Raw genomic sequence first — 27,624 nt, 5'->3', positions numbered from 1 at the left:
GTATTAGAGTCAAACCCAGACATTGATCCTTTGTCACGCCAATTGCTCGACCCAGAATGCATCCGAGTCTACATCCTGAGTAAGTAAGGTGACTCGACCCACAACGCCCTGGGTGGAAAAGAATGTAACAAGTGGGTCGGCCGGTCATGCATGTATGCTTTGTGTGTATATATTTATTGTAATTAGTTTTTTTGTCTTACGTACGAGTTACTCTTCATCAGAAATTATTAATGTTTTATTTATTTATATATATTATATATATATATTTTTCGGAAAGTTATATTATATATATATATATATATATATATTGCATCAATGAAATCGAAAATTGCCATTACAAATCACTATATAAATAGAGATATATATCCCTCCCCTCCCGGGTCCACCTAAGCATCTTTTCTGGCGCTACCACTACTAATTGTAAGTGTATGGTATCTAAATGTTTTTAGATTTTTCTTTTTTTCAGTTTTTGTTTCACTCAACAAAACCTCTCCTGTTTCCCCTTGGCATTGCTCCTTATTGCCTTGTCATTAGAGGAATTGAATCTAATATACTGCATTCAATATATTGCCTCTTCCACTACTTTCATCCCAAATTGAAATAAAGATTAAAAAAAGAGGCATCCAACAACAAGAAGATGGACGCCACATAATCAAATCATGCAATCCTCTCGTGCTCAGAAAAAGAATATAAATCAAAATCATATCAATCCTTTCATACTCAAAATAAGCCGACGCCGAAACATTTAATTCACACAATAGCACTTCATACACATATAAAAATAAAAAATAAAAACACCTGTATAAGATTTACAGGCCTTATTCTTACAAAATTAAGATACAACATACCCTCTCAAATCAACATCGCTAGACAAAACTTAAACTAAAATGAGATTTCACAAGGTGCATGAAATGTTCTTCCACGGCAAATAGCTTCTAGGTTTTCTCCAGCATAAGAACAAAGTGGTGAAACCTCCACACCTAAGCTCAAGATCAGAGAGCAAAAACATTAAGACAATAAAAGAAAATGATTAGAGAAGTTCTTTTTTAGTTTCTCATGTTACCCTTTTGATTCACTACTATCTTCATGTTTTAAAATCCATATCATATGTGCCAGTTGTTCAGGGAGCCCCCCTTTTTTTTTGCTCCTCCATTTGCTGTCTCTAGTTCAAATTGAGCCAGAAACCCAAAATGATCAGAGTAATCTGATGTTCAACTAAATTATATGACCAGGGGCGTGTTTGGGTTTATGCTTTCAATTTGTCCATTTACCTTTTACATGGCCAAAGAAATTTATCACCACGAACAAGGCCGCTAATGAAAGAGAGAATTCACAATTTCTAGGTATAAAATCAATTTTTAGCTTCTTTTCGAAAGACAAAATTGAACATTTTCTATCCTCACCATCTAAGTGATGCTAAAAAGTGAATAGGACCTTTCCAATTAAACGGGGACATCCAAACATTCCCAAAGCATTTCAACCAGACCAAACCTTACTCATAACAAGGGTTAATTCGCAACTCATTGATCACTCTTTTGATCGTTTATATCAAATTGGAATCCTATACATGTCAATTGACACATAAAAATAAAATAAAAATTACCCGTTGCATATAGGGGCACCGAATGCGTTAAGAAGCCACCAGCAGCAACCACCCAACGAGTGTGGAGACGGAGAACAAGCAGTCGGGCACTATCTGGAGTGTCAAAATTTGATCCATTGGCATTTTTTACTGGTGCAAATTCTTCTTCACGCAACACCTAAATATTGGACAACCAATACCCAAGGATATATGACAAGTAAATATTTGCACCCAAAAAAATAAGACAGACTAATAATTTTTATTATTCCTCCTAGGCAGCACAAGAAGCAGAATAAAGTAAGCATATGGCATCGGAAGAAAAGACAACAGATCACCTCGAAAAGAGCTGTGGAAGGTGCATATGGAAATGCATCAAATATAAACTGCTCTAATTTGTAACCCATTGTATGTCCATGTATTGAAGGGATTTTCTTCTCCGCAAGATGGTAACTGCACTCACATTGGATAGCTTTCCACATCAATATCTAAGAAAATGATTCGACATTAAAAAAAAAAAAAAAAAATTTAGTTGAAGAAACATGTCAATAATATTCTTTAAAAAAAAAAGTTAGATAGGCAAAAATAACAATGCCAAGAAACCAGACCACTAAGCACAGTCCTCAAGTAGGAATCAATTATGCATCTGATCTGATTGAAGGTCTAGCACTTCTTGGATAACTATAAATGATATAGGGACATTTGAGACAACATATTTTATATAATAAATCTAATATGTAAGGGTAACGAAGTGTGACATATGAGATGGCAGGGCCATTGGGAGTCTATACAAGGAAGCAATATAATTCTAGGGGCATTAAGCTGCTAGGACTAGCGGAAGGCCAAAAGAGGTGTAAAAGGAGGACAAGAAAAAAGACCCAAAAGCCAATTTTCTAACACTGATAATGGTCCAATAATAGTACATAACAAGCCATTTACGATAAAATGCGGTTGATATTTTAATGTTATTGATAAAAGACATTGATGAGTATCTAATCTACATCTTTTTTGAAACATGGCTTGATTCTATGTGACTATCAAGTTAGTCTTGAGTTCAGGACTTCAAATGTTTATTCACAATTTTTCATCGTCACCCACATCATAATTAAAAATGTATTAAAAGGTATAAACTCCAACAGAGGAAATAATCACAGAAGGATAATATCAAATGGCTGAGCAACTGAAAAGCTGTCTCATGACTTATAGATAAAGACAAACATTTCTTCTAGTTATTGAATATGTTTGTCTGTATTCACTTTGCAAACATTTTAGATTAACTCATAAAAGTCTAGTGTGGTAAATAATCAAATTTTGCCCTTTCATACAATAGATTTGATATCTTAATGGTTTATGAAACCAGGAAGAGACAAATCAGATAAAATTAGACAGGACCATCAAATTTATTGTTACAAGTGAGAGACTGGAGATTGAGGAAACTCTTAAAAAATCTACATTAGGTGCAGTCACACACGTTATATAATAAATGAAGATCTAGATAAGGTGCTGAGTCTGTGGAACAGGAGTGGCATCTATTATATCACAACTCAGTTCTTCGTGATGGATGTGACAAATTCATTAGAACAATTTATCTGCTAGATATATTTTCACATGAAACCACAGAGTAAAATTAGATTTAATATTAGTAATATTTTTTAGTAAATAGAAAAAAGTCAAACATTTCGGAATCATAGAGACTCAATTGATAACATCAAATGTAAAATAGAAAAAGTAAATAAAAACCCCTGCAAAATAAGAAAAATAGCATTGCATACATGCTGTCTTTCTCAAGGCCATTTGCCACTTGGTTCAGAAAATCCAAAGTAAACATATGCAAGCAGACCTGAAAAATATAAAGCGCACCAAGATTTCAGACAGACGGGAGCTAACAAAAAGAAAAACGGAAACATTTTTTTTTCTTGATAAGTAAAAAAGAGAGCAGAAACATACTTAAATCATTATTTCATTTTAAAACTTTTAAGCATGCACATCGAAGTGCTTAAGGCAATGTGATTTGCTATTAGATCAAATTTAAGTGCAACCTGTAGAAGATAGAGAAGGAATTCCAGCATGCTGGTAAAAAAAGAAAGGAACACCACCAAAATCTAGCCAACTAATTATCAAGTATAGAAGTCATTCTGTACTTATATTCTTATTTCTCACTGAACCAGCTTCTCCTTCATTAGGTGTGGAAGCAAGTTAGAACATTAGCTGGGACCAGCGACCTGTCATCTTAATCTGATGAAACCTATTGGTAATATTAGCAATAAATAATCACATTGCTGCAACGTTCATGGCTTAGAAATATCATTTCTATTAGTTGTGACTATTAGATTTTTTGTTATTTATTTACTTATTTGGAGCCATTGTTAGATTAATCTAGTCAGCTTCTAGTCTAATAATCAAAATAGCTGAAGGTTAAAACCATCCAACTTATTATACTCATACTCATCTATCTTATACGAACTATGTTGTCTTGATACCTTTAGTTTCCGTAGGCCAAATATGCTCATAAAAATTCTCCAAATATAGGAACAAATTATTTAACAAAAAAAGTTAAAAATAATAATAGTAATTTCAAGCAATTTATTAACATATAATACCATTATTCAATCCAAGAACTTGAAAGATTTTTAAATGGCCAACTATTTTGAAAATGTCATCTGCAGGCAGTTTGGTCTCAAAACACAATAGTTAAATAATTACAAGAAAAAAAAAAAAGTAATTAAATTAAAAATTAAAAACAAGCACAACCACATAACAATATCAATAAGTACTAGAATATGCAAGGTGAAAACAAACTATACATTACTCCAACAAAAGCGAAGACGTCCAGTTCCCTGATTTATTTCACTAGCCAGTGACGGGTCCAACTCATTGTATTCAACAACAGAAAGAGGTCCACCTTTACCTCGCCGTACAAACACACCAACCTTTTCTTGCGGATATGCCTGCATAGATTGATCAAGAAATTTAACATGTAAAAAACTAAACAAATTGCATTGAAGGAACTTCCAACATAAAATAAGAGTAATGCCCGCATCTAAAAATCAACTCTAAATAGAATACTGAACATCAACATTGTTCAACTCGATTAAATCCAATTGACACTGAATTTCTTGCATCAGTGAGATTCAAAGCTATTTGTATCATCGTGCAACCTTTGATATGGAATTTTTTTTTTTCCTAGTTGGTACTCACACACACTCGTCTCTTCTGAGACTTGAACCCCTAACCTCCCTTTGGGAAGTAAGAGGCTGATACCGCTAGGCCACTGGCCCGATGGTCCTTTGATATGGAATTTAAATGTTCTTTTTTCTGTATATAATAACGTCCTCAAGAAATAAGTAAAATGAAATTACCAATAGAAAGGAGTAGTTTGATGATAACAACAATAAAGTCCAAAAACTCTTAGTGATCGACAAGCTGGTTCAATGAGGATCTTATGAGGAGAAAGATGCTTCCAAATTAGTACTTTATCAGTATGGGAGTTGAGGAGACTGTTAATCATCTTCTAAAGAGTTGCTCAGTGGCTAGAGAATCATGGTACCTTCTTCCCTCAGTTTCTAGTGTGCACTAAAAATGCCAAGTTCTATGTACGAGGAGTTGGATTACTGGAAGAAGGTTTTGCCAACTCACTGCAGGAGAGTTGGGACACTTTGACCCTGCTCCTTCCCGCGTCCTTCGATGTCTTTGGAAGCAGAAACATAGATATCCTATTTATGGGGCAAAGTTGCCAAGTCAAAAGCTGAAAAAGTTTCCTTTTGAATTCAATGTCCTTAAGTTTTGGCTCATAGGTACCAAAATGAAGTATTATGTGATGTACCTGCCACAGATGCGGTAAATATTATTGGGTAGGCCATTTCCAGTATGATCTTACTGCTACTGTGCAGCATGATGGTCAGAGAAATACTTGTACCTTACATAAGAATAATATTTTGGTCCAACCCAATATGAGAGCATAATGAGCATTCGCAAGCCTAAGCAAGGGGAGGATGTTATTTTGTGTCGCTAAATTTGTGAAGGAAGCAGAGGAGAGTCGTGTTGTTTTTTGTCTTAACAGGGAAGAACTAACATTGTCTGCAATATATAGGAAGATGTGAAGCCTATTCTTAAGGAGCTTAAGGATAATGATACAATAAATGTTGCTCCCTGGATTGCCTCCAATTAGACATGCAACGTCATTTTGACTTGATGCCTAAAGCAAGGTTACGTAATAAATCCCATCATGCACAAGCCTGGAAAAACGAAAAAGTAAGTCCTCACTAAGTTATACATTTTCTAGCAACTAAATAACTGTCACTTAATTCAGAATCAGATGACATTTTTCAGATCATTCTTTTTCTTTTTCTTTTTCTTTTCCCATCAGGGTTCGGGACTGAGGAAGCAAACGTAAAATAATGTTTTTGATTGAGGCGTTTCAATCGTTATAAAGCAATAATGTAAATAAATTGAATTATTGGACATGCTTTTGAGGTGCATGTCAAACCAAATGTGTGAAATACATATCACATAACCAATTCCCAATGTTATGTATTGAACACAGCTACTTCATATAATTTTAAAGATTACATGTAATATAGGATATGATAGCCTTTTCAAGTTCTGCAACAAATTTAACATAAAAACCCAAAAGAACCAAGAAGACTAACTCACCTTACGAACGACTTTCGCACCAGCAGCTACCCCTTTGTCGATGAAATAACCCAAGAAAGTTGGATCAGCAACACGGACCTGCTTTCAAAATACTAATCACTGTCACTCTAATGGAATAATTTTCTAGAGAAATTCAACTGACAAGAAGAGAAACAGGATTAAAGGGAAAGAGAAGAACTCACCAGTGCATTGTCTACTCCATAGCAATCCAAATATCTAACCCCTCTCGTGGCCATATCTTCCAATAATCTTGAATATTTCAAAGCTGATTAATTGAAAACAATCAGTATTGTTCAAAGAATGGAAGCATAAACTAATAAAATCAATCAGCATTCCATCCAAACATCATTCTCTAATCTTTTTATTTTTTTTTATAAAAAAAATACCTGAATAAACTCCTCCATTTCCATCCGGAGCCTTTGCTACCTGGCTTTAATAAATTAGATTCATGTAACAACCACATTTTGTTGAATTTATTCAAATAGAAATAATTAGTGAAAAATTATATGGATGCAACGAATTAAATAGAAACTGTTCAACCAGATTTTAACCACTTCTATCAAAGGCCTACAAGAGTTTCAAGCATTTCTCTCAATTGTATAAGCTTTCTTCTTGTCCTTTCAGAAAAAAATAAACATTAAAAACAAAAGGAACAGTTCTATTCCCTGTGAAGTTTTTGAGTCATGTATTACACATCAAAATTGTTATACGCACAATGTCAATGTCAACGAAATGATGGTTTAGGACTTCATAATCTCCTAATAAGGTTCTAAACAATATGTCACAGTTTCATGCAGACAAAATGTAAGGTATTTCTTTCTGGTCAATTTTCCCATAGCCTAATAAGACACCTACTACGAATTGACGCTTCACCTTTTTCCAATAAGGGAACAGGAGATGTCGATAAAGGTCGAAAGCTGGTTCTGCAGAAAATACTGAACTTATAATTCATAACAGAAATCAAGGTTTTAACCGTGACTCATTCTTACCACCACTTGGTTTGTTAATCTCTCTCTCTCTCTCTCTCTCTCTCTCTCTGTGCAGAAAAACATAAACATAAGCAAAAGCAAAAAAACAAAAAAAGCAAGAAGAAAAATAAAATTTGCTGCTTTTTTAAGAGAGAGTTCAAAATTGTTGCCATCTAGTACTAAACTATTAGTCTATTAGTAGATGACATCTATTACCCAAACTATTGGCGTATAGACCTCAAGAAATCTCTGAAAATGAGGTCTTGGCTCGATCTCTCTTCTTTCCTTTTTTCACTTATCGTGGTCGGATGGCGAAAGGCCCACGTTTTTGCCCAGGCTATCGTCCTATCTAAGCGGCTTTCTGTTGCTCATTTTGAAGCTGCCTGGTTTTGAGGATAATATCTCAGTTCATCCGCTTATTCAATAATGATACACAATTAGAACTTGTGTCAGAATTGAGAGAGAATTCTATGGGATCGCAGCTGGGACCTTAATAGAGGAAGATGCCAATTCCCGATAGACTAGGGGTTAGTGTAATGGGGAGTTAGGTGCAGCGAGGCCTTTTCATCTTAGATAGGGGGCTCCCACCTGCCGTTCAAAAAGAAGATTGCAGGCGATCCGGACCAGTTCAATGGATTTGAAACCCATATTGGAATTCTCACGGATTACGCAATGGCGTCCTGCCCTTCTTTCTGCATCTGAAACTACCTAAAGCTGGGATTCGCCTGAGGTCTAACAAGATGCAATGTTTATAAAAGCTTGATGACGTTCTTTGACATACATAAGGCTTTCTCTCTGGTATCATAGTATATGGCAGACCAACAACCCAATCGCAGTGAAAAAGAAAAGCTTTTTTCAACAAAAAAAACCCTAAACAAAAGGCTATACCTTTCATTAAATGTAAGGTAAATGGTCATTGAATGAGAGTCTTTGGCAATGGCAAAAGTAGAGAAAATAAGGAAGTCAAGCCCGTTCCAGACACTTAATCCCATGTATAGGAATGCTGTATGGATCAGCCAGCCGAAGCATCTAGGCAAGCCTTATTCGCTACTGCCTGACCAATCGCCCCTTCTCCTTCTTAAAGCAAAGCTAATGAGGTAGCTAACTTGGGCGAGACTCCACTTTCATTTCAAACAATAGCTGCTTTCACTTTCACAATGAATAGTGAGTCGCTAACCATAAAGGGTACAGCCACAGGCGCATAGGCTTGATGAGCCACGCCCGCTACAAAGAGTAGGGGCAAGGAAGGGTGCGACTCTATTCCATGAGCAAGATGGGGAAAACAAGTTTTTACTATGATGATCAAAATGGTGAGTAGGTTGAAAAGGGTGGATCACCTCTTAGATGACATCTATTCTTCTTCATGACTGTTATTGGTACGCGTGCTTGTATTGCCACGTCTTTTCCTTTTTATGTTCCAGTGGGATACCCTCCCAATGAATGAAAAGTCACATTGTTGTTAATCAATCTAGAGATATTCAGTGTACAACAATGGTACAAGAGAGAAAAGCGGTGAATCTTTTACCAAGAATATAGACTAATGGTCGACTTACCTGAGGATAGGAAGCGTTACGTGAGTCGAAGTGGCAAACAAGAAAGCTTATCCTGACGTCTTTTAGGTTGGTACCCTTGAAAAGTCAGAAAGTGAAATTCTCGAGATTGAGATCTTGCGGCCTTAAGGGGATCCTGCTGGATTGAATCATTCAGAGTTAGAGCGAACCAAAATCCAGCATTTTCACTCATTTCACACATATATGAGACTAAAAGTGTTTCGTCTTTTCTTAAGGAAAAGGCGGGTTAGGATGAAAACACGGGTTTTTCAAACTTTTTCAATTGGATGATCGTCATCAGAGCTAAAAAATAGACATCTAATAAAGGCATCAAAGGGCTAGCTAGATTTACCATATATATACGACAGATCCAGGCAAGTGCGAACCCTTCTTGTCGAAACGAATGGTAGTGACTGCTGTATGCACAGCCAAAGACTCCAACCAGTCTAAAAGCTTTCCATGTTCGGGTGAGCGTTGACTCATAACAGTAGCCAAGGAGTTTCAAATAGACTGAAATCCATTTCTCTCCTGCCCCTCCTAAGCAAACAGTCAGCGAGTCTTTACTTGGCTTTCTTTCTGTTTCCTTCAGTTCGAATGGATGTGGCTATAAGGTCAGCTCCTTCATTGGAAAACCTTCTGAGTCTAATAGTACGAAGTAGGGGTTGGCTTTTCTTTGGGTGAAAAGCCGACCTCTAGCGGAATAATGGATTTAGGTGACCAAGGGAGGTACAGAACAAGTTCCGAAGATGCCTAAGAAAGGCAAGGGTCAGAAGACGCCTTAAAAGCAGGCTCTGGCTTTGTTGCTATACCGGCGTATGAACAGGGTCAGTCATCTTCGTAACGAACTCACTATATGGGGCTTCCGCTTCAACCGGTCCTTTCTATTTGCTTAGTGGAGAGCAGGCACCAGATTGGGGAGATCAACGGACTTGAGACTACCACAGAAAGGGGAGGATCAGCCGGCTCAAGAGTGGACTCTGGGCAACCTTCAAGGGAGACCTATACCTTGATTGCTTGCTCATCGGTTCACTCACGTTCTCATGATGTACATATATATAATGAATGTTAGTTAGTCAGATTGCTCATATGGATAGGCTTGCCTGCATAGATAGGTCCAAACTTCCCATTACATGACTTTTCGGGGAATGGTTGTTTGTTGGGATATCTGTAAGGTCAGAGGAAAGATCTCATCAAGCAATTGTATTGGTTCCCTTCTTGTGAAGGCCAGAAAGCTTTCTACGGATCACTCAGTTGGTGGACATGTAGAACTGGCAATTGCTCCGGTTGCAGAAAGACAAGTCCCATACATTAGCTTGGACTAGTATTCCAAATCGAAAGTAAAATCAACCTTTTTTCGGTCTCATATCTAAGCTGCTGCATCACGAAAGTCTGTTACATAAGTGATCAAATCTCCGTCTTTTATGTATGCTTGGCTGGACCAAAAAAAAGTATGTCCTGAGAGTAGAAATTCCTAAAAGGCTTGCTAACTAGCCACCCGTAGCAGTCGTGCCTACAAGGCATCCAAAAAGAAGTGTCCCGTTGTCAGGCCTACTTATTAGTTCATTTAAGTTTTTCCTAACCCAGTCATGTTTCTGAATGTTTAATTGGGGAAACGAAAAGACACATGCTAGCTCGTGAGTGCGAGCTTGACGGAGACTCACATGGATAGCAAAAGGACAGAGGATCTGTCACAATCGCCTATGTAACAAAGGTTTGCCTTTGCTTCTTGTTTTTCTCTTACCCCCTGCCCATTCTACTCCACCAGCAGCCATTGATATTGGTTTTCCCAATGGGTATGGAGATGGTGAGACAGTCAAGCCCACCAATTCGTAGAGATCGGTCTGGAGTCTCGGACTATCTGCCTCACTAGCTATCCGCCTTATTCCTTTCTCGCGCACATCTGATTAGTTGGAAATCTTAGTCAGTTCGTGAACAACTCCAAGATGAGACCTTTGAAAAAGGTCAAATACAAGTCCGTTTTGAAGTCCAATTTCCTGGAAACTAAAGCATGATGAAGGGGTTTGGCAACAGGGATCGGGGCTAGCCACTAAGCAAAGAGGACGGGGTTGGGGTAACTTCCTTGTGAAAGGCGGAGTGAGTGGCACTTCCTCTACCTAGAAATTGGATCAATAGTGAAAGGCTAACCCGAAATACTGTCCTTCTTTCAGAAGAAGCATACCCTTAAGACAGTGGAAACACTAAAGCAGAGCGTTCGAACCCCAGAGAATGACAGGCGGTACTCGCTACCAGTGGGAAGAAGCCTTGTTGACCTTGATGCGTTTGGGGTAAGAGGTGGGACCGGACCCCAGAGAATGACATGCGGTACTATATAACAAAAGGAAGAGGGCTTAGTAGACTGGAGCTTGAACTTGATAAGTCAAGCTCATTCTTACCACCACTTAGTATTTCTTTCTGGTCAATTTTCCCATAGCCTAACAAGACACCTACTACGAATTGACGCTGCACCTTTTTCCATAAGGGAACAGGAGATGTCGATAAAGGTCAAAAGCTGGTTGTGCAGAAAATACTGAACTTATAATTCATAACAGAAATCAAGGTTTTAACCATGACTCATTCTTACCACCACTTGGTTTGTTAATCTCTCTCTCTCTCACTGTGTGTGTGTGCAGAAAAACATAAACATAAGCAAAAGCAAAACAAACAAAAAAAGTAAGAAGAAAAATAAAATTTGCTGCTTTTGTAAGAAAGAGTTCAAAATTGTTTCCATCTACTACTAAACTGTTAGTAGATGACATTTATTACCCAAACTATTGGCGTATAGACCTCAAGAAATCTCTAACGTTACTAGTTGCTTTGGTTGTCTTGAGTATACTCTTTGAATTTAAATAGATATTATTGACTTTTAATCATTCCATAGTAAGTATTCTATATTTGTCATAATCTGGGTGCAAATTGCCTCTGATTTCTATAAGATTACAGATGGTTTCTGAAAGTTCCAAAGCATATTTAGCAATGGAAACTATAATCTTGTTAATTACCTCTCACTACAAAAGGGGTTTATTAAATGCCAAAACTAACAACAGATTTTCCTAGCATGTGCTACCCTCTCAAATTCAGCATATAAAATCTTTCACCCAAATGATTATGCAAAAGCTTTAGCAGTAGGCTGTTGGCCTATATATCAAATTCCGAATGTTAGCTAAAATGGTAATAACCAAGTGGAATATAAATATTACCACAATTTTCAAAAGCACAGGTTCAGCATGTCCTACAAAAGAATGTGTTTTTGAGGATAAAGACTCCTAAGATGAATGCGAATGTAAACATTTATAGCCAACCAGACAACAAAATTAATCATGAATTATAAGAACAAACCCTACTTTGTATGGAGTCTCCATGACAAATCTACCATCTTTTGAAACACAAGGTATGGTGCTCTGCTGAAAGAAGGTGACCTGCATTAAAAATGTATTCATAGGTGAGCTACCCCAAAATCAAGAACTAAATAAAAAAACAAATAAATAAAAATATATATATATGTGTGTGTGTGTGTGTGTGTATATATATCTTACTTGATCAGCTTCAAGGCCAAAATATTTATGACTTTCAAAAAACTTGTGTGTGGCATCATCAGTAAATGGGCTAGTCATTATGTACCAATGTATCGGCACCAAACCAGCTGAACCTGCATATAACCCAATAATTAAGAATGTGATAGCAGATCTAATGAGGTATGAATTCACAGAAACTGCAAGATGAAGCTCACCATCATTTACAGACTGAGCTGCTAATTTTTGAACACACAAAATTCGCTCAGCTTGAAGTTGAAACAACGACTTCCGGGATGGAAGGCCAATATCTGTAAAGAAAGAAAATAATAAATATAAAATAACCAGAATCTTTAGTGACACACAAAAGAAATGAGAGAAAAAAGTATTCATACAGGCACCTAGGTAAATCAAATCACCAGTGTTACCAAATCCAGGAAAATCAACTTTTTCCATGATCTTCGCATAAAAATTAAAATTAGCCATTTGGCCTGGGTTTTACCACTTTTAAGGGAGAAAGTGGGATGTAAGAGAAATAGAGGCACTTCATAAGTTAATATACTATATACCCTTACACCCTGGACTCAAAGCAAATTATTGAAGAATTAGACAACAAAATTTCTTCATAGTGGCTCCAAGAAAACTAAATTAGTCACTGCTTTCATAGAAAATGTTTCCATTAACTGAATACAAACACCAACAGATTAATAAGCACCCCACTTGCCTCAGTCATGAGCAGAAAAAATAACCTATATTTCTATTTCATTTGGAGCAGAAAAATAATATGAGAGAGAGAGAGAGAGAGAGAAGGAAAATTACAAGGAGATTTTCCAATGGAAAAAAAAGACAATAAGAGGACAACAAGTAGGGTATCAAGTAAACATGATAATCACTCACTAAAACACCCCTTAGGATCTGAACTTCCAAGCCGAGTTCCCTGCATTAGAGATTCAACCATGAGGACATACAAGCAAGAAACAACTTATAAAAAACTCTGTGCATCTTATAATTCAAAACTAGAACAAGATACAATTTATACAAGCAACTTGGGCATAATTAGGCAAAGCAACAAATTTCTTTACATACACATAATAGTCATGTATTATGGATTACATATACCAAATTTTCTCCAACCAATTATACAAAAGGATCTATCAGTGCACATTTTATACCGCCAAGCCAACAGTATAATTACACAACTACATTTCCGACATGTAAATATTACCTCCTATTAGGTGTAGTGTACAAATGTAAATAGAAAGAACCTCTCCATGCCTGAAATTATGGCATAACTTGGTAAAATAAACAAGTACAAACGGAAAAATACTTCAGGAGTTCTATACATGTATGCATGCAGCAACTACTACTAGTTCCCTGCAGAATGTAGTCAATGCCCATGACAGTAAGTTCCTTATTCAGAGATATATAGAGAGAAGGGAGGTGGAGGTAAGGGGAAGTGGCAGGGCTGAATTAGCAACAATACAATCGCAGGCGTCAAAAATGATTCTTAATGGAGAATCTACAAGGTATAAGAATCTTTCAACTGATCTATGTTGAAACTTCCAGTAGAACTGGATCTCTTCATAGTGGCTTTAATGACATTAGACTTGAGCAATTGCTAAAAGGGATCACGTTTTAAACAAACAAACAAAAACAAAAAAAAAAAAACCAATTGCTAAGGAGCTAACAGCAGTACAGCTTCAAAGTCTGAATTTTAAGACAAATTCCAAATTGTCATCATAATAAAATCAATATAGGTAAGAAGTTTACAAATTAAAGCAATAAAATTGGTGAAGATGGAATACCAAAACATCTATTAATGTAAACTATGCTATTTATGAATTTCGATGACGGAGTTCAATAACATTATGTGCATGTCTATTTCCCAGAAAGATATGCTTTGAAAATTGTAATAGCAATATGAGTTACATACACAATGATCTGAACATGACATTGTAATGGATTTGGGTGCTGGGGCACTGATGAAGTCCTCATAGGTTGTAGATGATGATGATAAAATAGTAATATTACTTTCCAAATTTATCATGTATTAGCTCCATTATACAATTCTTCCTTTTTGACTTTTTGAAATGATTTCAAATGACTGGAATATGAAGTATACTATATCCATTAAAGGATATTGTTAGTATAAAGTCCTTTTACATAGCACATAATAAAAGTTGCTATTTCTTTTATTAGGTTAACATATCAATCACCAAATTGTCATGAGTAGACATGCCAAAAGCAACACCATGCCAAACTCATAAAGAGAGAGAAAGAGAGAGAGATTTGTAACTACCAATCCAATTAGTTCAATAATTAATTCAATGTACCTTTCCATTTCTTTAAGTATTGTAAAAGGTTAAAAAAATATAAAGTAGAAGCAACTAATGAAAAAGTAGACCACATCAAAAGAAGTGTATTATTCAACTAATAACAAGAACATAATACCTGGCCACCAGAAAGAAGCAACACAGCCAACTTCCCTTCAGAGATAGCCTTCAAGCCCATCTTCCACCATTTCTCTCTATCTTCAAGCGTTCGCTCCTCAACAGTTGACACACTACTTTCTGGCACCGGCTCAATTGCCGCTGCCGGAAGCCCTGAAAGATCAGAAATTTAAACAGAATGCACAAATAACATCTATCATCTGGTATGCAAACTAAAGGAACTACTACATATACATACATACATATATATATATATATATATATATATATATATATATATATATATAAAAGCACTTACATACACATATATATAGAGAGAGAGGAAGAGTGACCTTGAGATTGAAATGAACATCGAATGATCCGATCTATCCTCGGAAGATCTATGTTCTGAAATAACATAGTTTAGCTAACAAAATCAGATTTTAAAGCCATAATTATAATTCGAAACGCACGAGATAAAAGAAAAAAAAAATGTAATTTTGGTATCTAATACATCAATTAGCTTCCGCCACGGTATCTTATATCCGAACCGGCAACAAATTAAGATGGAAACTAATAATTAAATTGAAAATGAAATTAAATCTATGTGACCAATGTAAAGTTCAAAATGGAGATATTACAGATGAGAGATCTATTAAGAACCATATACATAGGGAAAAATGAAACAACCTCGATGTCCTTGACAAGCAGCTCACGTTCTTCGGGAGATACCTCGTCCCATAGGGCAAAAGCGTCTTCTTGGCCGTAATCCTTAAGCCTCTCGAGCAGGGCTTGTGGAGGTGACGATGCGTTACTGTCAACCAATTGAGTTGCCGCCGGTTCTCTCATTCTCTCTATAATTTCTATTTCTAGATCTATCTCTCACTCTCTTAGCTTCTCTCTCTAGATCTCCGTCACTCGTATATATCTCTCTCTACTCAAGTTTAGCTTCTGAACTCTGGTTTCGGTTGGCTGTTGGTAGAGCTTCCTTATAGAGGAGAGAGGAGAGAAACAGTGGTGATGAAGCGAAGAATCGTTTTACGCTTGTCTTGAATCGTTTAAAGGACTCGAATGACCAAAATGACCTTATTTTTCTCCTGGGTCATTTGCTTGGGTATACAGAATAGAATAATCGGGTAAATTACACCCACGCCCCCTTGGTTTTAAATTTCACTTACTCCTCAGCCATCATCCAATTCACCCCTCAACTCCACCCATCAAATATACACACGCGTATAGATCTATCTATATATACACACACACACACACAAAACAAGGGCGAGCTCGGAAAACAGGGGGCGATGATGGCGAATCACCGGCGACGATGGCCTCGGAGAAGAGGGAAGAACCCACGCGAACAATGGTCTCGGAAAACAGGGGGCGAGCTCGGAACGGCTGCGAATCAGGGGTCCCCGTCCGTCCCCGACGGAATAATCGACCTCGATCAATTCCGGTCAGCGATTCGCCCCGATACGGGGCTGGTCTCGATCGTGATACTGAATAATGAGATAGAAGTTGAAGATTACAATTTCACACTGATGCGGCACAGGCTTTGGGGAAGATTCCGATTGATGCGGAGAAGATGAATGTGAGTTTGATGTCGTTGAGGGGGTATAAAATTTACGGGCCGAAAGGAGTTGGAGCTCTGTATATAGCCGAAGTTCTTTTTTTCTTTTTCTTTTTTCATTCTGTCTAATTATATTATGTAAAATACAATACTATTTTGTACATAGTCTAATTCAAGTCTGCGTAGCCGATCTTTAATCTAAATTTCTTGACCCAAGTTTAGGGGACACATTCAGAAAATTTCTTGACCCAAGTTTAGGGGACATTCAGAAAATTGTGTGAGGAGGCAATAGTGTAGTGTAATTTTTGTAGTAATTTTAATGGGGGCAATAATAAAATATTATATATATATATATCAAAATGAAAAATACTAATAATATGGTATAATACTTTAAAAAATTCAGTGGAAAATCCGTGCCTGCCCAGCCTATCCTAAGCTTAAGATAGATTTATCTTGAGTTTTGTTATCCCTAAGCATAAAGAATTCAAAAAAACAAAAATTATTTGTAAACAGGTTCTCAAGATATCATTTTTCAAAGAATTAATTAATATATAATATGTCCTTTTTTAAAATAATAATAATAATAATAAGTTGATCGTGATTATAAGTATATATAATATATATAAAATCATGTATAAAACTCATATTAAGATTAAGGTTTGGGTTGGAATCAAGTTGATGATTGAGGAGGCCCTGGATGACATGGGTCAGGTCCGACTCGCAAAACACAACCTTCAGTCCGAACAGCTGGGTCAGCCCATAGAAAGACACTGCCATATGGGCCGAGCGGGAGTAAGCCCATCAAGAGTGACCAGGGCTTACTGAGGAATAGGCCCAGGTCCATCAATTAGTAAATATCTTGTAAATATCTTGTAAATATCTGGTAAGTATCTATAAATAGGAGTTGGAATGAAGAGGAGGGGGATCTTGATTCGGGTTGAGGTGTAAGAATTCTAGAGAGAGAAAGAATAGAAGGAGTTTCTTGCATCTTCAATTGGCGCCGTCTGTGGGAAACGCATAAAAGTTTGGTTGATCAATGAGGAGTATCGAATGGATTCAAACCAATTCGGTTGATCGAGACTCGATCTTGCGGATTTGAATCCAGATCTGAGCGATTGTGACCTACTCTGGAGGAATTACGATTCTTGAAGCTTTGGCAGGAGTGACTTCAGATCTACGCAACCGCGAGTTGCTCGATTGTGACAGGATCTGACGGATTTAGAGTCCAGGCAATTCAGATCTTGTAAACAGTGAGCATAATTCGGAGAATTAGAAGCCAGATCTAAAAATTCCTACTCACGAAGCTTAGATCTACTCGCGAACTTGAGATTAATGCCTTTACTCCGTTCGGGAATAATGATAGGTGAAAGCTCCAATCCGATGGAGGCTGTCCAGCAAACAAAGCTTGAAGAGTTGATGAATTTGATTGAAGCTCTCAGAAAAGAAAATGCAGAATTGAAAGCTGGATTGCAGCATCGGCAAATACCCGCAGTTTCGCATCCGCTTCCGGTCGGAGAAGGAGGTGTTCCATCTAGTATCGCGCATCAAGGCGATCAGAACGAGAACAATCAGTCAGCTCACCACCGTGATGAAAGGATGATGGACAATTCGCCGCCAAATGTTCGTCGAGTTGAAGATCACGAAGGCTCGACTCACGTTGATCCGCAGCGGGAAAGGTTTGACCGAGAGGAAGTGATGGAGGTAGATCGCCGTCGAGTAGTGTCGCCTTGGCAGAGAGAGTTCATAGAGGAACGGTCGTTCGATCCGTCTTACCGGCCCTCCATGGTTACTGTCACTCATCACGGTTCGGAGGGCAGAACCGTAACTCACAGAGCTACCGCTGGACTCCAGAGAGAGAATGAAGCTCTCCGATCCGCAGCTCGGACGGTGGATTCACCATTCACCGACGAGATCTTGAATGCGCCGCATCCAAGGAAGTTTGCTATGCCAGTCTTTATTCTGTTTGACGGAACAACCGATCCGATCGATCATGTGTATCATATCCAGTTGAAAATGGCCCTGAATACGGAAAACGACTCTTTAATGTGCAAATGCTTCCCTACAAGTCTGGCCGGACCGGCGCTCAGCTGGTTCAAAAACTTGCCTAGGAGCTCCATTGGCAGTTTCAGGGACCTGTGCGATCGGTTCATAAGCCAGTACTATGGGAACAAACGCCCGCCGAAGGACATCTCGAGCCTGTTCACGATGCGGCAACACAAGGATGAACGGCTCCAGGCCTTTCTTACCAGGTTTAATCTCACTAAGAGTATGGTAATCGAATGCCATCCTTCTACGGCAGTTCAAGCCTTCAAGTTAGCCATGACACGCGGAACTCCGTTTCACACCAGTCTGGTAGTGAATACGCCAGCTACCATGGATGAACTCAATGAGAGAGCCGATGGCTTTGTGCGCCTCGAAGAAGAGGAGGCAGCTAATGCTCGGACAACGTCGCTTGTGTCGACCGAGGAAAAGTCCAAGGCAAAGATCAGGCAGAAGCAGGCTCAGCCGCAACGTCAGACCACTTGGAAGGCCGAAAAAAGGTCCAGGGAGGAAGAGTTGATTACTCCGCTGAAGGTCACTCTGGCGAGGTTGTATCAGGAGAACAAGGACAAGTTTCATCCACCACTGCCAATTAGACAACCCCTCGAACAGAGGGATCAAACTAAACATTGTGCTTTTCATTCTGATTTCGGACATCAGACTAACGAATGCAGGAACCTGAGGAGGCAAGTGGAGATGTTGATAGCTAGAGGGGAGTTTGCGAGTTATGTTCAAGGCTCGACGATGGAGCAGAATCGACCAGTGGAACAAATAAAAAGGAGTCATAAACAAAGCTCCCACAATTCGCAACCAGTTCGTATAATCAATGCTATCCATGGTCGACCCGAGCCTAGTGAAGAGCCAGATGAGCTGCTACGGGTGCGCCTGCGGCAGGCGCAGATGAAGAAAAGGGTCGGCAATGTGACCACTCTACACCAACAGAGCCCGTCAATGCAGATAAAGTTCGACTGGACAGACCTGCAGCGTGTTCAACTGCCTCATGACGACCCGTTGGTAGTCAGTTTGACAGTGGCAGAGTGCTTGGTGCGCAGAGTTCTGATCGATCCTGGGAGCAGTGCGAATGTTATGCCGAGGGACACATTTGACAGGCTCGACATTAAACCAGAGAGGCTCAAGCCCACCGGAAATCCCTTATTAGGGTTCGATGGGAAGAGGGTGGAACCCGTCGGGATGGTGGAAGTAGAAGTTCAAGCTGCAGAGCGAGCTCTTATGGAAACTTTTGTGGTTGTGGAAATTCACCCCTCGTATAATCTCCTGATGGGAAGAGGATGGATTCACAGAGTCCGAGGTGTACCCTCAACTCTGCATCAGGTCATGAGGTGCCTCGGGCCCGATGGAGATAAAGTGATAGACATTCGGGGGGATCAGGTCGCAGCCAAAGAGTGTTATTCCGTCACACTAAAGCATGCAGGGAAGGGAAAGGCGCCCGTCCGGTCGACAAGCCCCAGATAGCAATTACAGGAACCTCCACTCGAGCAGAATAGGGTGGAGGAGTCAGCCGACTTGACCGAGGAGCCCCTTCTGGATGTGCAGATCGATCAGTCCAGGCCAGAACGAACTACCAGAGTGGGTATAAGACTGACCAGAGAAGAGCAGCAAGAGCTAGTGGATTTCTTATCCCACAATGTCGACGTATTTGCATGGAGTCACCTCGACATGCCTGGAATTAGTCCTTCCGTCTCCTGTCATTCCCTGAATGTCAATCCTAATTTCAAACCAGTGAAACAGAAGCAGCGAAGATTTGCTCCAGAACGTAATCAGATCATAACGGAAGAAGTTGATAGGCTGCTTGATGCGGGATTTATCAGAGAGGTGCACTACCCTGAGTGGTTGTCCAACGTCGTTGTGGTGCAGAAGAAAAATGGGAAATGGCGCGTATGCATTGATTTCACCAATTTAAACAAAGCCTGCCCGAAGGACAGTTTCCCGTTGCCTAAGATTGATCAAATGGTGGATGCCACCACGGGGTATGAGCGTTTAACCTTTCTGGACGCATATTCAGGTTATAATCAGATTCCTATGGACCCCGCAGATGAAGAAAAAACTTCTTTTGTCACCGAGCGAGGAACATACTGCTACAAGGTTATGCCTTTTGGATTAAAGAATGCGGGAGCAACTTATCAACGACTTGTCAGCAAAGTTTTTAAGAATCAAATGGGTAAGATTGTCGAAGCCTATATTGATGATATGGTGGTGAAAAGTAGGAAAAAGGATGATCATCTGAAGCATCTGCAAGAGGTATTTGATGTACTAAAGCGATATGGGATGAGGCTCAATCCGACCAAGTGCTCGTTCGGTGTGAGTTCCGGGCAGTTTCTGGGACACGTGGTCAACCGCAGGGGCATCGAAGTTAGCCCCGCTCAAGCAGAGGCTTTGATTAAGAATGCCGAGCCAAAGACGATCAGAGAGGTGCAAGCCCTAACAGGACGAATAGCTGCATTAAGTCGATTTATTTCAAAGTTGTCAGACCACTGCAAACCATTCTTTGACACGATTCGGAGCCATGGAAGGCAGGTCTGGGGGGATGAGCAACGACAGGCATTGACTCATTTGAAGCAATATATGCAGAATCCGCCAGTCCTGTCAGCCCCAGAACCGGAAGAAAAGTTATTTCTATATCTTGGAGTATCTGGTGTCGCGACGAGTGCCGTTCTGATTCGTTGCAAGGAAGGGGTGCAATACCCGGTATTTTATGTAAGCAAAACACTGATGGAGGCAGAAAAAAGATACTCAAAGGCCGAACGGGTGGTACTTGCACTTGTAAATGCAAAAAGAAAGTTAAGGCATTATTTTGAATCCCACCCCATAGCTGTTCTAACAACTTTCCCAATCAGAACGCTCATGCACAAGCCAGAGCTCTCGGGCAGAATGACAAAGTGGGCCATAGAGTTGAGTTCATTTGACATAACGTACGAGCCGAGAACAGCTATTAAAGGGCAAGCGGTGGCCGATTTCCTACTAGAATGTGATGCCGAAGATACGGAAGAGGACCTTAGAAGCGGCTCTTGGAAACTTTTTGTGGATGGCTCCTCTAACCAGACGGTGGCTGGGATTGGGATCAAACTGCAAACCCCAGAGGGTACTTCCTTGAGCCAAGCACTCAGACTTGAGTTCCGAGCCACCAATAATGAAGCGGAATACGAGGCGTTGCTAAATGGATTAAAGTTGGCCAAAGAGCTACAGATCAAAAGTTTGACAGTGTATAGTGACTCGCAGCTGATTGTTCGGCAGGTAAATGGTGAGTACGCAACCAAGGATGACATGATGGGGGCATACCGTTCTGCCGTTCTGCGTAGAGCCAAGGACTTTGCAAAGATTGAATTCATACAGTTGCCGAGGGAACAGAATGCAGATGCAGACCGTTTAGCATGCAGTGCTTCAAGTTGCGGTGAAACATTGGCGAGGGTGATTCCAGTGGGAATAGTGACCCAGCCGTCCATTTTCGAAGAACCGATGGTCTCGGACCCTTGGCAAGTCAACGTCATACCGTATGAACCGAGTTGGATTGACCCAATCATTACCTATATTCGAGATGGCGTTTTGCCTATGCAAAGGGATGAAGCTAGGAAACTCAAAAAGAATGCTGCCAAGTACGCCATCGTGCGGAACCAGCTGTACAGAAGGTCCTATTCTGGCCCATACTTGAAATGTGTCACCCCCGCGGAGTCGCAGCAGGTATTGCGAACTATTCATGAGGGTGTGTGTGGCAATCATTCTGGGGGAAGATCGTTAGCGCATAAAGCAATGACACAAGGGTATTTTTGGCCAAACATGTCAAGAGATGCGGAGGAGTTCTCTCGAAGGTGCGATAAGTGCCAACGATATGGACCAATGATCCACCAACCACCTGAAGAATTGCACGTAATGGCCTCGCCGTGGCCTTTCGCGCAATGGGGGATGGATGTGGTCGGTCCTCTGCCAACTGCAAGAGCTCAGAACAAGTATGTGTTACTGGCCACGGATTATTTCACTAAATGGGTGGAGGCAGAACCGTATCCTAGCGTGACTCAGACTCAGGTGAGACGATTTATCTGGAACAACATTATCTGCCGCTTCGGTGTTCCCAGAACAATAGTCATGGACAATGGCACAAACCTCGACAGCAGGCAAGTAAGAAAGCTGCTGGAGGAGTATGGAATCAACCAGAAGTTGGCTGCAGTAAGTCATCCTCAGGCTAACGGATAAGCAGAAATCACAAACAGAACCATTTTCGCCTGCATTAAGAAGAAGCTGGAAGATCATAAGGGGAAGTGGTTGGATGAACTCCCGAACGTTCTATGGGCTTACAGAACCACCCCAAGGCGGCCGACTGGGGAGAGCCCGTTCGCGATGGCGTATGGTACCGAAGCAGTTATACCGGTTGAGCATTTAGTCCCCACTATCAGAAGCTTAGCATGGAGTCGAGATCAGAACGACAAGATGTTAAGATTGAACCTCGACATGATAGACGAAAGGAGGGACGCAGCGGCTATAAGGCTAGCATCGTATCAGCAAGTGCTGGCGAATAGTCACAATAAGAGAGTAAAACACAGGGATTTTGCCCCGGGCGATCTGGTTCTGAAAAGAAAGGTGGGGATGGTCAAAAAAATGATGCCACCCTGGGAAGGCCCATACAGAATTGCAGAAGTCATTGGCAAAGGGGCATATACGTTGGAAACCATGGCGGGAAAGTTGGTCAGCAAGCCCTGGAACGCCACGTCTCTGAAGAGGTACTATCAATAGAAGCTAAGTTCTGGTTTTAATTGGATGTTATTTGTTGTCAATCAAATACGTATGAATGAGCAAGTTACCGGAATTTACAAAAAAAGAAGAGAAGAATTTTCTTTTCCAATGGTCTACTATAAAAATTTAAAGCCAAGTGGCAAGTGGCATTCTAGCCGAGCGCCAGGCACTTAAGCAAGATAAGTGGCAGCTGGCACTATAAGCCGAACGCCAGACACTTGCTAAAAATTGAAAGCCAAGTGGCAAGTGGCATTCTAGCCGAGCGCCAGTCACTTAAGCAAGATAAGTGGCAGCTGGCACTATAAGCCGAACGCCAGACACTTGCTAAAAATTGAAAGCCAAGTGGCAAGTGGCATTCTAGCCGAGCGCCAGGCACTTAAGCAAGATAAGTGGCAGCTGGCACTATAAGCCGAACGCCAGACACTTGCTAAAAATTGAAAGCCAAGTGGCAAGTGGCATTCTAGCCGAGCGCCAGGCACTTAAGCAAGATAAGTGGCAGCTGGCACTATAAGCCGAACGCCAGACACTTGCTAAAAATTGAAAGCCAAGTGGCAAGTGGCATTCTAGCCGAGCGCCAGGCACTTAAGCAAGATAAGTGGCAGCTGGCACTATAAGCCGAACGCCAGACACTTGCTAAAAATTGAAAGCCAAGTGGCAAGTGGCATTCTAGCCGAGCGCCAGGCACTTAAGCAAGATAAGTGGCAGCTGGCACTATAAGCCGAACGCCAGACACTTGCTAAAAATTTAAAGCCAAATGGCAAGTGGCATTCTAGCCGAGCGCCAGGCACTTAAGCAAGATAAGTGGCAGCTGGCACTATAAGCCGAACGCCAGACACTTGCTAAAAATTTAAAGCCAAGTGGCAAGTGGCATTCTAGCCGAGCGCCAGGCACTTGCCGTACAAACACACAGCAAAGCTAATATAAAAAGAAAAAGAGAGAAAAGATATATATGTACTGAAGATAAGTTGAACAGAGCACAACACATAGAGAAAAAGAGTTCGGCCATTTCATTAATATTGAACATTTAGTTTACAAAAGAGAGGTGTCCATCATTACAAGAAGATATGAACTGGAAGAATTCGAAGGAGCCCTAGCTAGACGCCTCAGTACCAACAGCATCCTGGTCCTGCCGACTCGCCTCCTCGGCCCCATCAGCCGCCTCACCTTCATGAGGTGGGGAATCCAGGTGAATAACTGAGTCGTTCGGCTGGGGTTCAGCGTCAGCAGTGGCTACAGAGGGAGCCACGGTTGACGATTGGGGAGCGGTCAGTGGCAGAGCGGTAGGAGGAGCTGTGATGATCCTTGAGGATGCGATGTCCTGGCACTCATCAAATATACGCTCCGCTTCGGTGGGTTCTGGGTCGACATAGACCCCCAGAGGCTCGATCCCCAGATCCTTGTCTACCTCATCCGGAGTGGAGCTGGTCTGTCCCTCATCCGGAACCCGGTCGGCGAAACCTTCCCGGAATCCTTGAGCATACCGAAGAGCACCGACCCTGGAGAGCCGAGCATGAAGGGCCAGCATCCCACCACCCACTCTGCTGATAGCGTCGATCAGAGCGGTACGCTCGTCCAGAGCTCTTTTTTCAAAAGCCATCCGAGCAGACTGTTCATCAGCTAGAAGACGTTGGAGTTCTGCCTTCTCTTCTCTGAGTGATTCCTGCTCAGTCTGCCAGACGCTCTTCTCGAGCTGGAGGGCGTCCTTCTCATCCTGAAGGGAATCATTCTCCTTTTTCAGGACATCTCTCTCTTGCTCGGCCTTGTCAAGCCGAACCAGCACCTCGGTATTCTTCATGGCAAGGAGGTCGTTCTCTTTATTAGCCACCTCCAGGCTGTCAGAATACTTTCGGGCCCTGGCGTTCCCCATTTCCACCTGCTTCTGCATGGCCATCATCCCGAACAATGTCTGCATAGGTGCACAATAAGAACGGTTAAACCAATAGTCAGAACGGGCGAAGGCAAGACCAAGTAATATAAGAGAATTCATGAGTTAGAAAATAAAAGTCACCTCCATAGCAGATTGGGGAAAGCGACTGAACACGTCCTTCTGGGAAAGGCCCTTTGCCGCCTCAATGTCCTTCGGAGTCCACATGCTCCTGTAGTAGGCCATAGCGGTCTGGCCATCCTTCAGCATGGTCTCGTTCGGTTTCACGAACGTCCCATCCGTTCGAGTGTACCGAGGGGCCCATGGCGGCAGGCTGGGGATAGAAGGGGGGCCTGAAGCAGAAGCAGAGCCACCAGCTGCAGGAGGCCCAGAGTGAGAAGGAGCTCTGATCGCTCGGTGCAAGAGAGTACCCGGCCCAGAGACTCGGGTCCTTCTAATAAGAGGCTCCTCCTCAGGGTCGATTTCACTGTCAGGATGAGGCCTTTTGCCTCGCTCTTTGTCCCGACCGCCCCCCGCAGCAGCAGGAGCTATGGTAGCTGGGGAGGGCGCGTTCTGGTTGGCCGCAGGGGCGCTGGCAGCAGGGTTAGTAGCCACTGCGCTCGGGACAGTGTCAGATATGGTGGCTGAAGAAGAAGCCGACGCTGGAGAGGAGGTCGCCCCAGCAGCAGGAATGACTGGGGGAGTATTTTTCCTCCTGCCAAAAGAGGGAATCTGCAGTCTGCTCATATTGTAGCCGAGTGATGAGAGCGCAAAGAGGTTGTCTGAAGTGAGGAGATCTGAGCAGGAAGGAATATCGTTCAGAACGTATCTCTTCAAGTAGTTAATCCTATCCCTGCAAACACTGTAGCTCAAGTCATCACAAGGTATTCCCAAGGAGCGGCATAAGTAAGTGCAAAAACGAGGAACGCATGTTTCACAGGGGCAGTCGTGTTTATGGGATTTGAATTTTTTATAGGAGGAGACAGAGCAGACACCAAAGGCGCTCGGGATTGGGTAATCCTCTGCAGCCGGCGAAGACCAAGCCCCACTAATACCCACTATGCTATCCCTCCAACCCTTTTCAGATTTTATTGTGTCAGTGCATATGGACATCTTCTCGAACGGGTAGAGGTGGTAGAAGGGCTCGTTAGTACGGATCTTACTGACCTTATAGCACAGAAGGAGGTCTATGAGGTCAAGGTCCAGATTTCTGTCACGCATCAATAAGAGCATAACAGATATGATCCTAAAGAAGTTGGGGTTGACCTGCAGAGGGGATATCCCCAATCTGTTGAAGACGTAACTAAAGAAAGGGTGCAGAGGGAACCTAACAACATTCAGTTGAAGGTTTGTGAATAAGACTTCGCCGGGCAGGAGGCCGGCGCCGGTCGTAATATTAACGTCTTGGGGGCAAACCCTAACTACGATGTTGTCAGGAAGTCTAAGTCTCATACGAAGAACACCCAGATCTACAACCATGGTGGAAGTGCAAGAAGAATCTAAAAGAGGGAAAATGGAAGCCTGCCGAAAGTAAAAAGAACGAAACTAACCTCGGAGGACTGCAAGATCGCTGGGAGAATGACTCTCGAAGGATTTCACCGGAAAAGGCTTAGCACAGTTCTAAAAAGAGGGAGATTTGGCTGATGATGGAGACGGTAAAGGGAAGTGAAGTGGAATTCTAGAGCATTATATAGGCAAGGGGGCCCGAGGGCCGAAGCGTCGGGAAGGCAAGAAATCCCTCGAACCCCGGAACATTGATTCTGGATCTGACCGTTCGCTCCCCCACGTGGTTATCTCGAGCCGTCAGCGTCATGATGAGACGCCATCAATAATTACCCCTTATTAAATAAGGGGCAATTATGGGGGCAGTTGAGGAGGCCCTGGATGACATGGGCCAGGTCCGACTCGCAAAACACAACCTTCAGTCCGAACAGCTGGGTCAGCCCATAGAAAGACACTGCCATATGGGCCGAGCGGGAGTAAGCCCATCAAGAGTGACCAGGGCTTACTGAGGAATAGGCCCAGGTCCATCAATTAGTAAATATCTTGTAAATATCTTGTAAATATCTGGTAAGTATCTATAAATAGGAGTTGGAATGAAGAGGAGGGGGATCTTGATTCGGGTTGAGGTGTAAGAATTCTAGAGAGAGAAAGAATAGAAGGAGTTTCTTGCATCTTCAATGATTGTATAAATCCGTTAAAAAATTCGTGGGCTTACCAAAATGCCTACCCAAAAAGCACCACTATAATGGTCCATATAAATATCCGATGAAGGCATTTTCCTTTTTTTTTTTTTTTTTTTTTGGCCCTTTTAGTTTGATTATCTAATGCGATAGAAATGGCTATTGACATACCAAAAAAGTTATAAAAAAGAAATGACTATTACCTAACTCTTCGGAAGAAAAATGTGAAAATGAGCATTCCAATAAAACGATGATTATTATTAAAGAGCAAGTTGAGATGGAATGAAAAAACATTTCATTTTATTATACTAAACATAGTTTAATGTAGTGAATTGTTCTGATGTATTTGAAATATGAAAACTAACTGTATTCTGAAATATTCTTCTTAATTAGATAGTGTGAATAAACCAAACAAGTGCGATGTAACTATTCTTAAATATTCTTCTTAATTAGATAGTGGAAATAAACGAAACTGATTGAACTTTAGAAGACTAGCTGATGATAGTGATAGAGTGTAGCCTTCCAGCAATTTAGGAAGG

At 41.1% G+C, this 27,624-nt stretch overlaps 1 protein-coding gene across 2 annotated transcripts; it reads right to left on the bottom strand.

Moving 5' to 3' along the window:
• Positions 1-690: 690 nt before the first annotated feature.
• On the bottom strand, positions 691-16,453 carry LOC132268671 (UDP-N-acetylglucosamine diphosphorylase 1). 2 transcript variants are annotated; one of them, XM_059769482.1, is made up of 15 exons: positions 15,379-16,453; positions 15,042-15,096; positions 14,711-14,862; positions 13,157-13,196; positions 12,478-12,570; positions 12,284-12,396; positions 12,092-12,166; positions 6,619-6,658; positions 6,415-6,497; positions 6,233-6,313; positions 4,384-4,527; positions 3,352-3,419; positions 1,918-2,032; positions 1,604-1,760; positions 691-980 (listed from the first exon to the last, which is right to left on the bottom strand). In XM_059769482.1, exons 1-15 carry the CDS (start codon positions 15,535-15,537, stop codon positions 883-885), a joined length of 1,473 nt encoding a protein of 490 aa, XP_059625465.1. In that variant the 5' UTR covers positions 15,538-16,453; the 3' UTR covers positions 691-882. The 2 variants fall into 2 exon arrangements, with proteins under 2 accessions (XP_059625465.1, XP_059625469.1); XM_059769486.1 differs by having other exon boundaries at positions 6,233-6,310; positions 15,379-16,450.
• Positions 16,454-27,624: the final 11,171 nt, after the last annotated feature.

The sequence above is a fragment of the Cornus florida genome, unplaced genomic scaffold, assembly GCF_030987335.1.
Source record: "Cornus florida cultivar Cherokee Brave unplaced genomic scaffold, ASM3098733v1 CherokeeBrave_3.0.0_Hap2_Chr01, whole genome shotgun sequence".
Classification (NCBI taxonomy): Eukaryota; Viridiplantae; Streptophyta; class Magnoliopsida; order Cornales; family Cornaceae; genus Cornus; species Cornus florida.
This window is presented reverse-complemented; position numbering and strand designations above follow the sequence as displayed.

Bases quoted from the DNA above. Each gene is read 5' to 3' on its own strand.
- LOC132268671 (XM_059769482.1), bottom strand. From the start codon at position 15,537: ATGAGAGAACCGGCGGCAACTCAATTGGTTGACAGTAACGCATCGTCA. The intron at 6,314-6,414 runs GTGAGTTCTTCT...GTATTTTGAAAG, and splicing joins ATGGAGTAGACAATGCACTG to CAGGTCCGTGTTGCTGATCC. The intron at 4,528-6,232 runs GTGAGTTAGTCT...CAATCTATGCAG, and splicing joins GTGCGAAAGTCGTTCGTAAG to GCATATCCGCAAGAAAAGGT.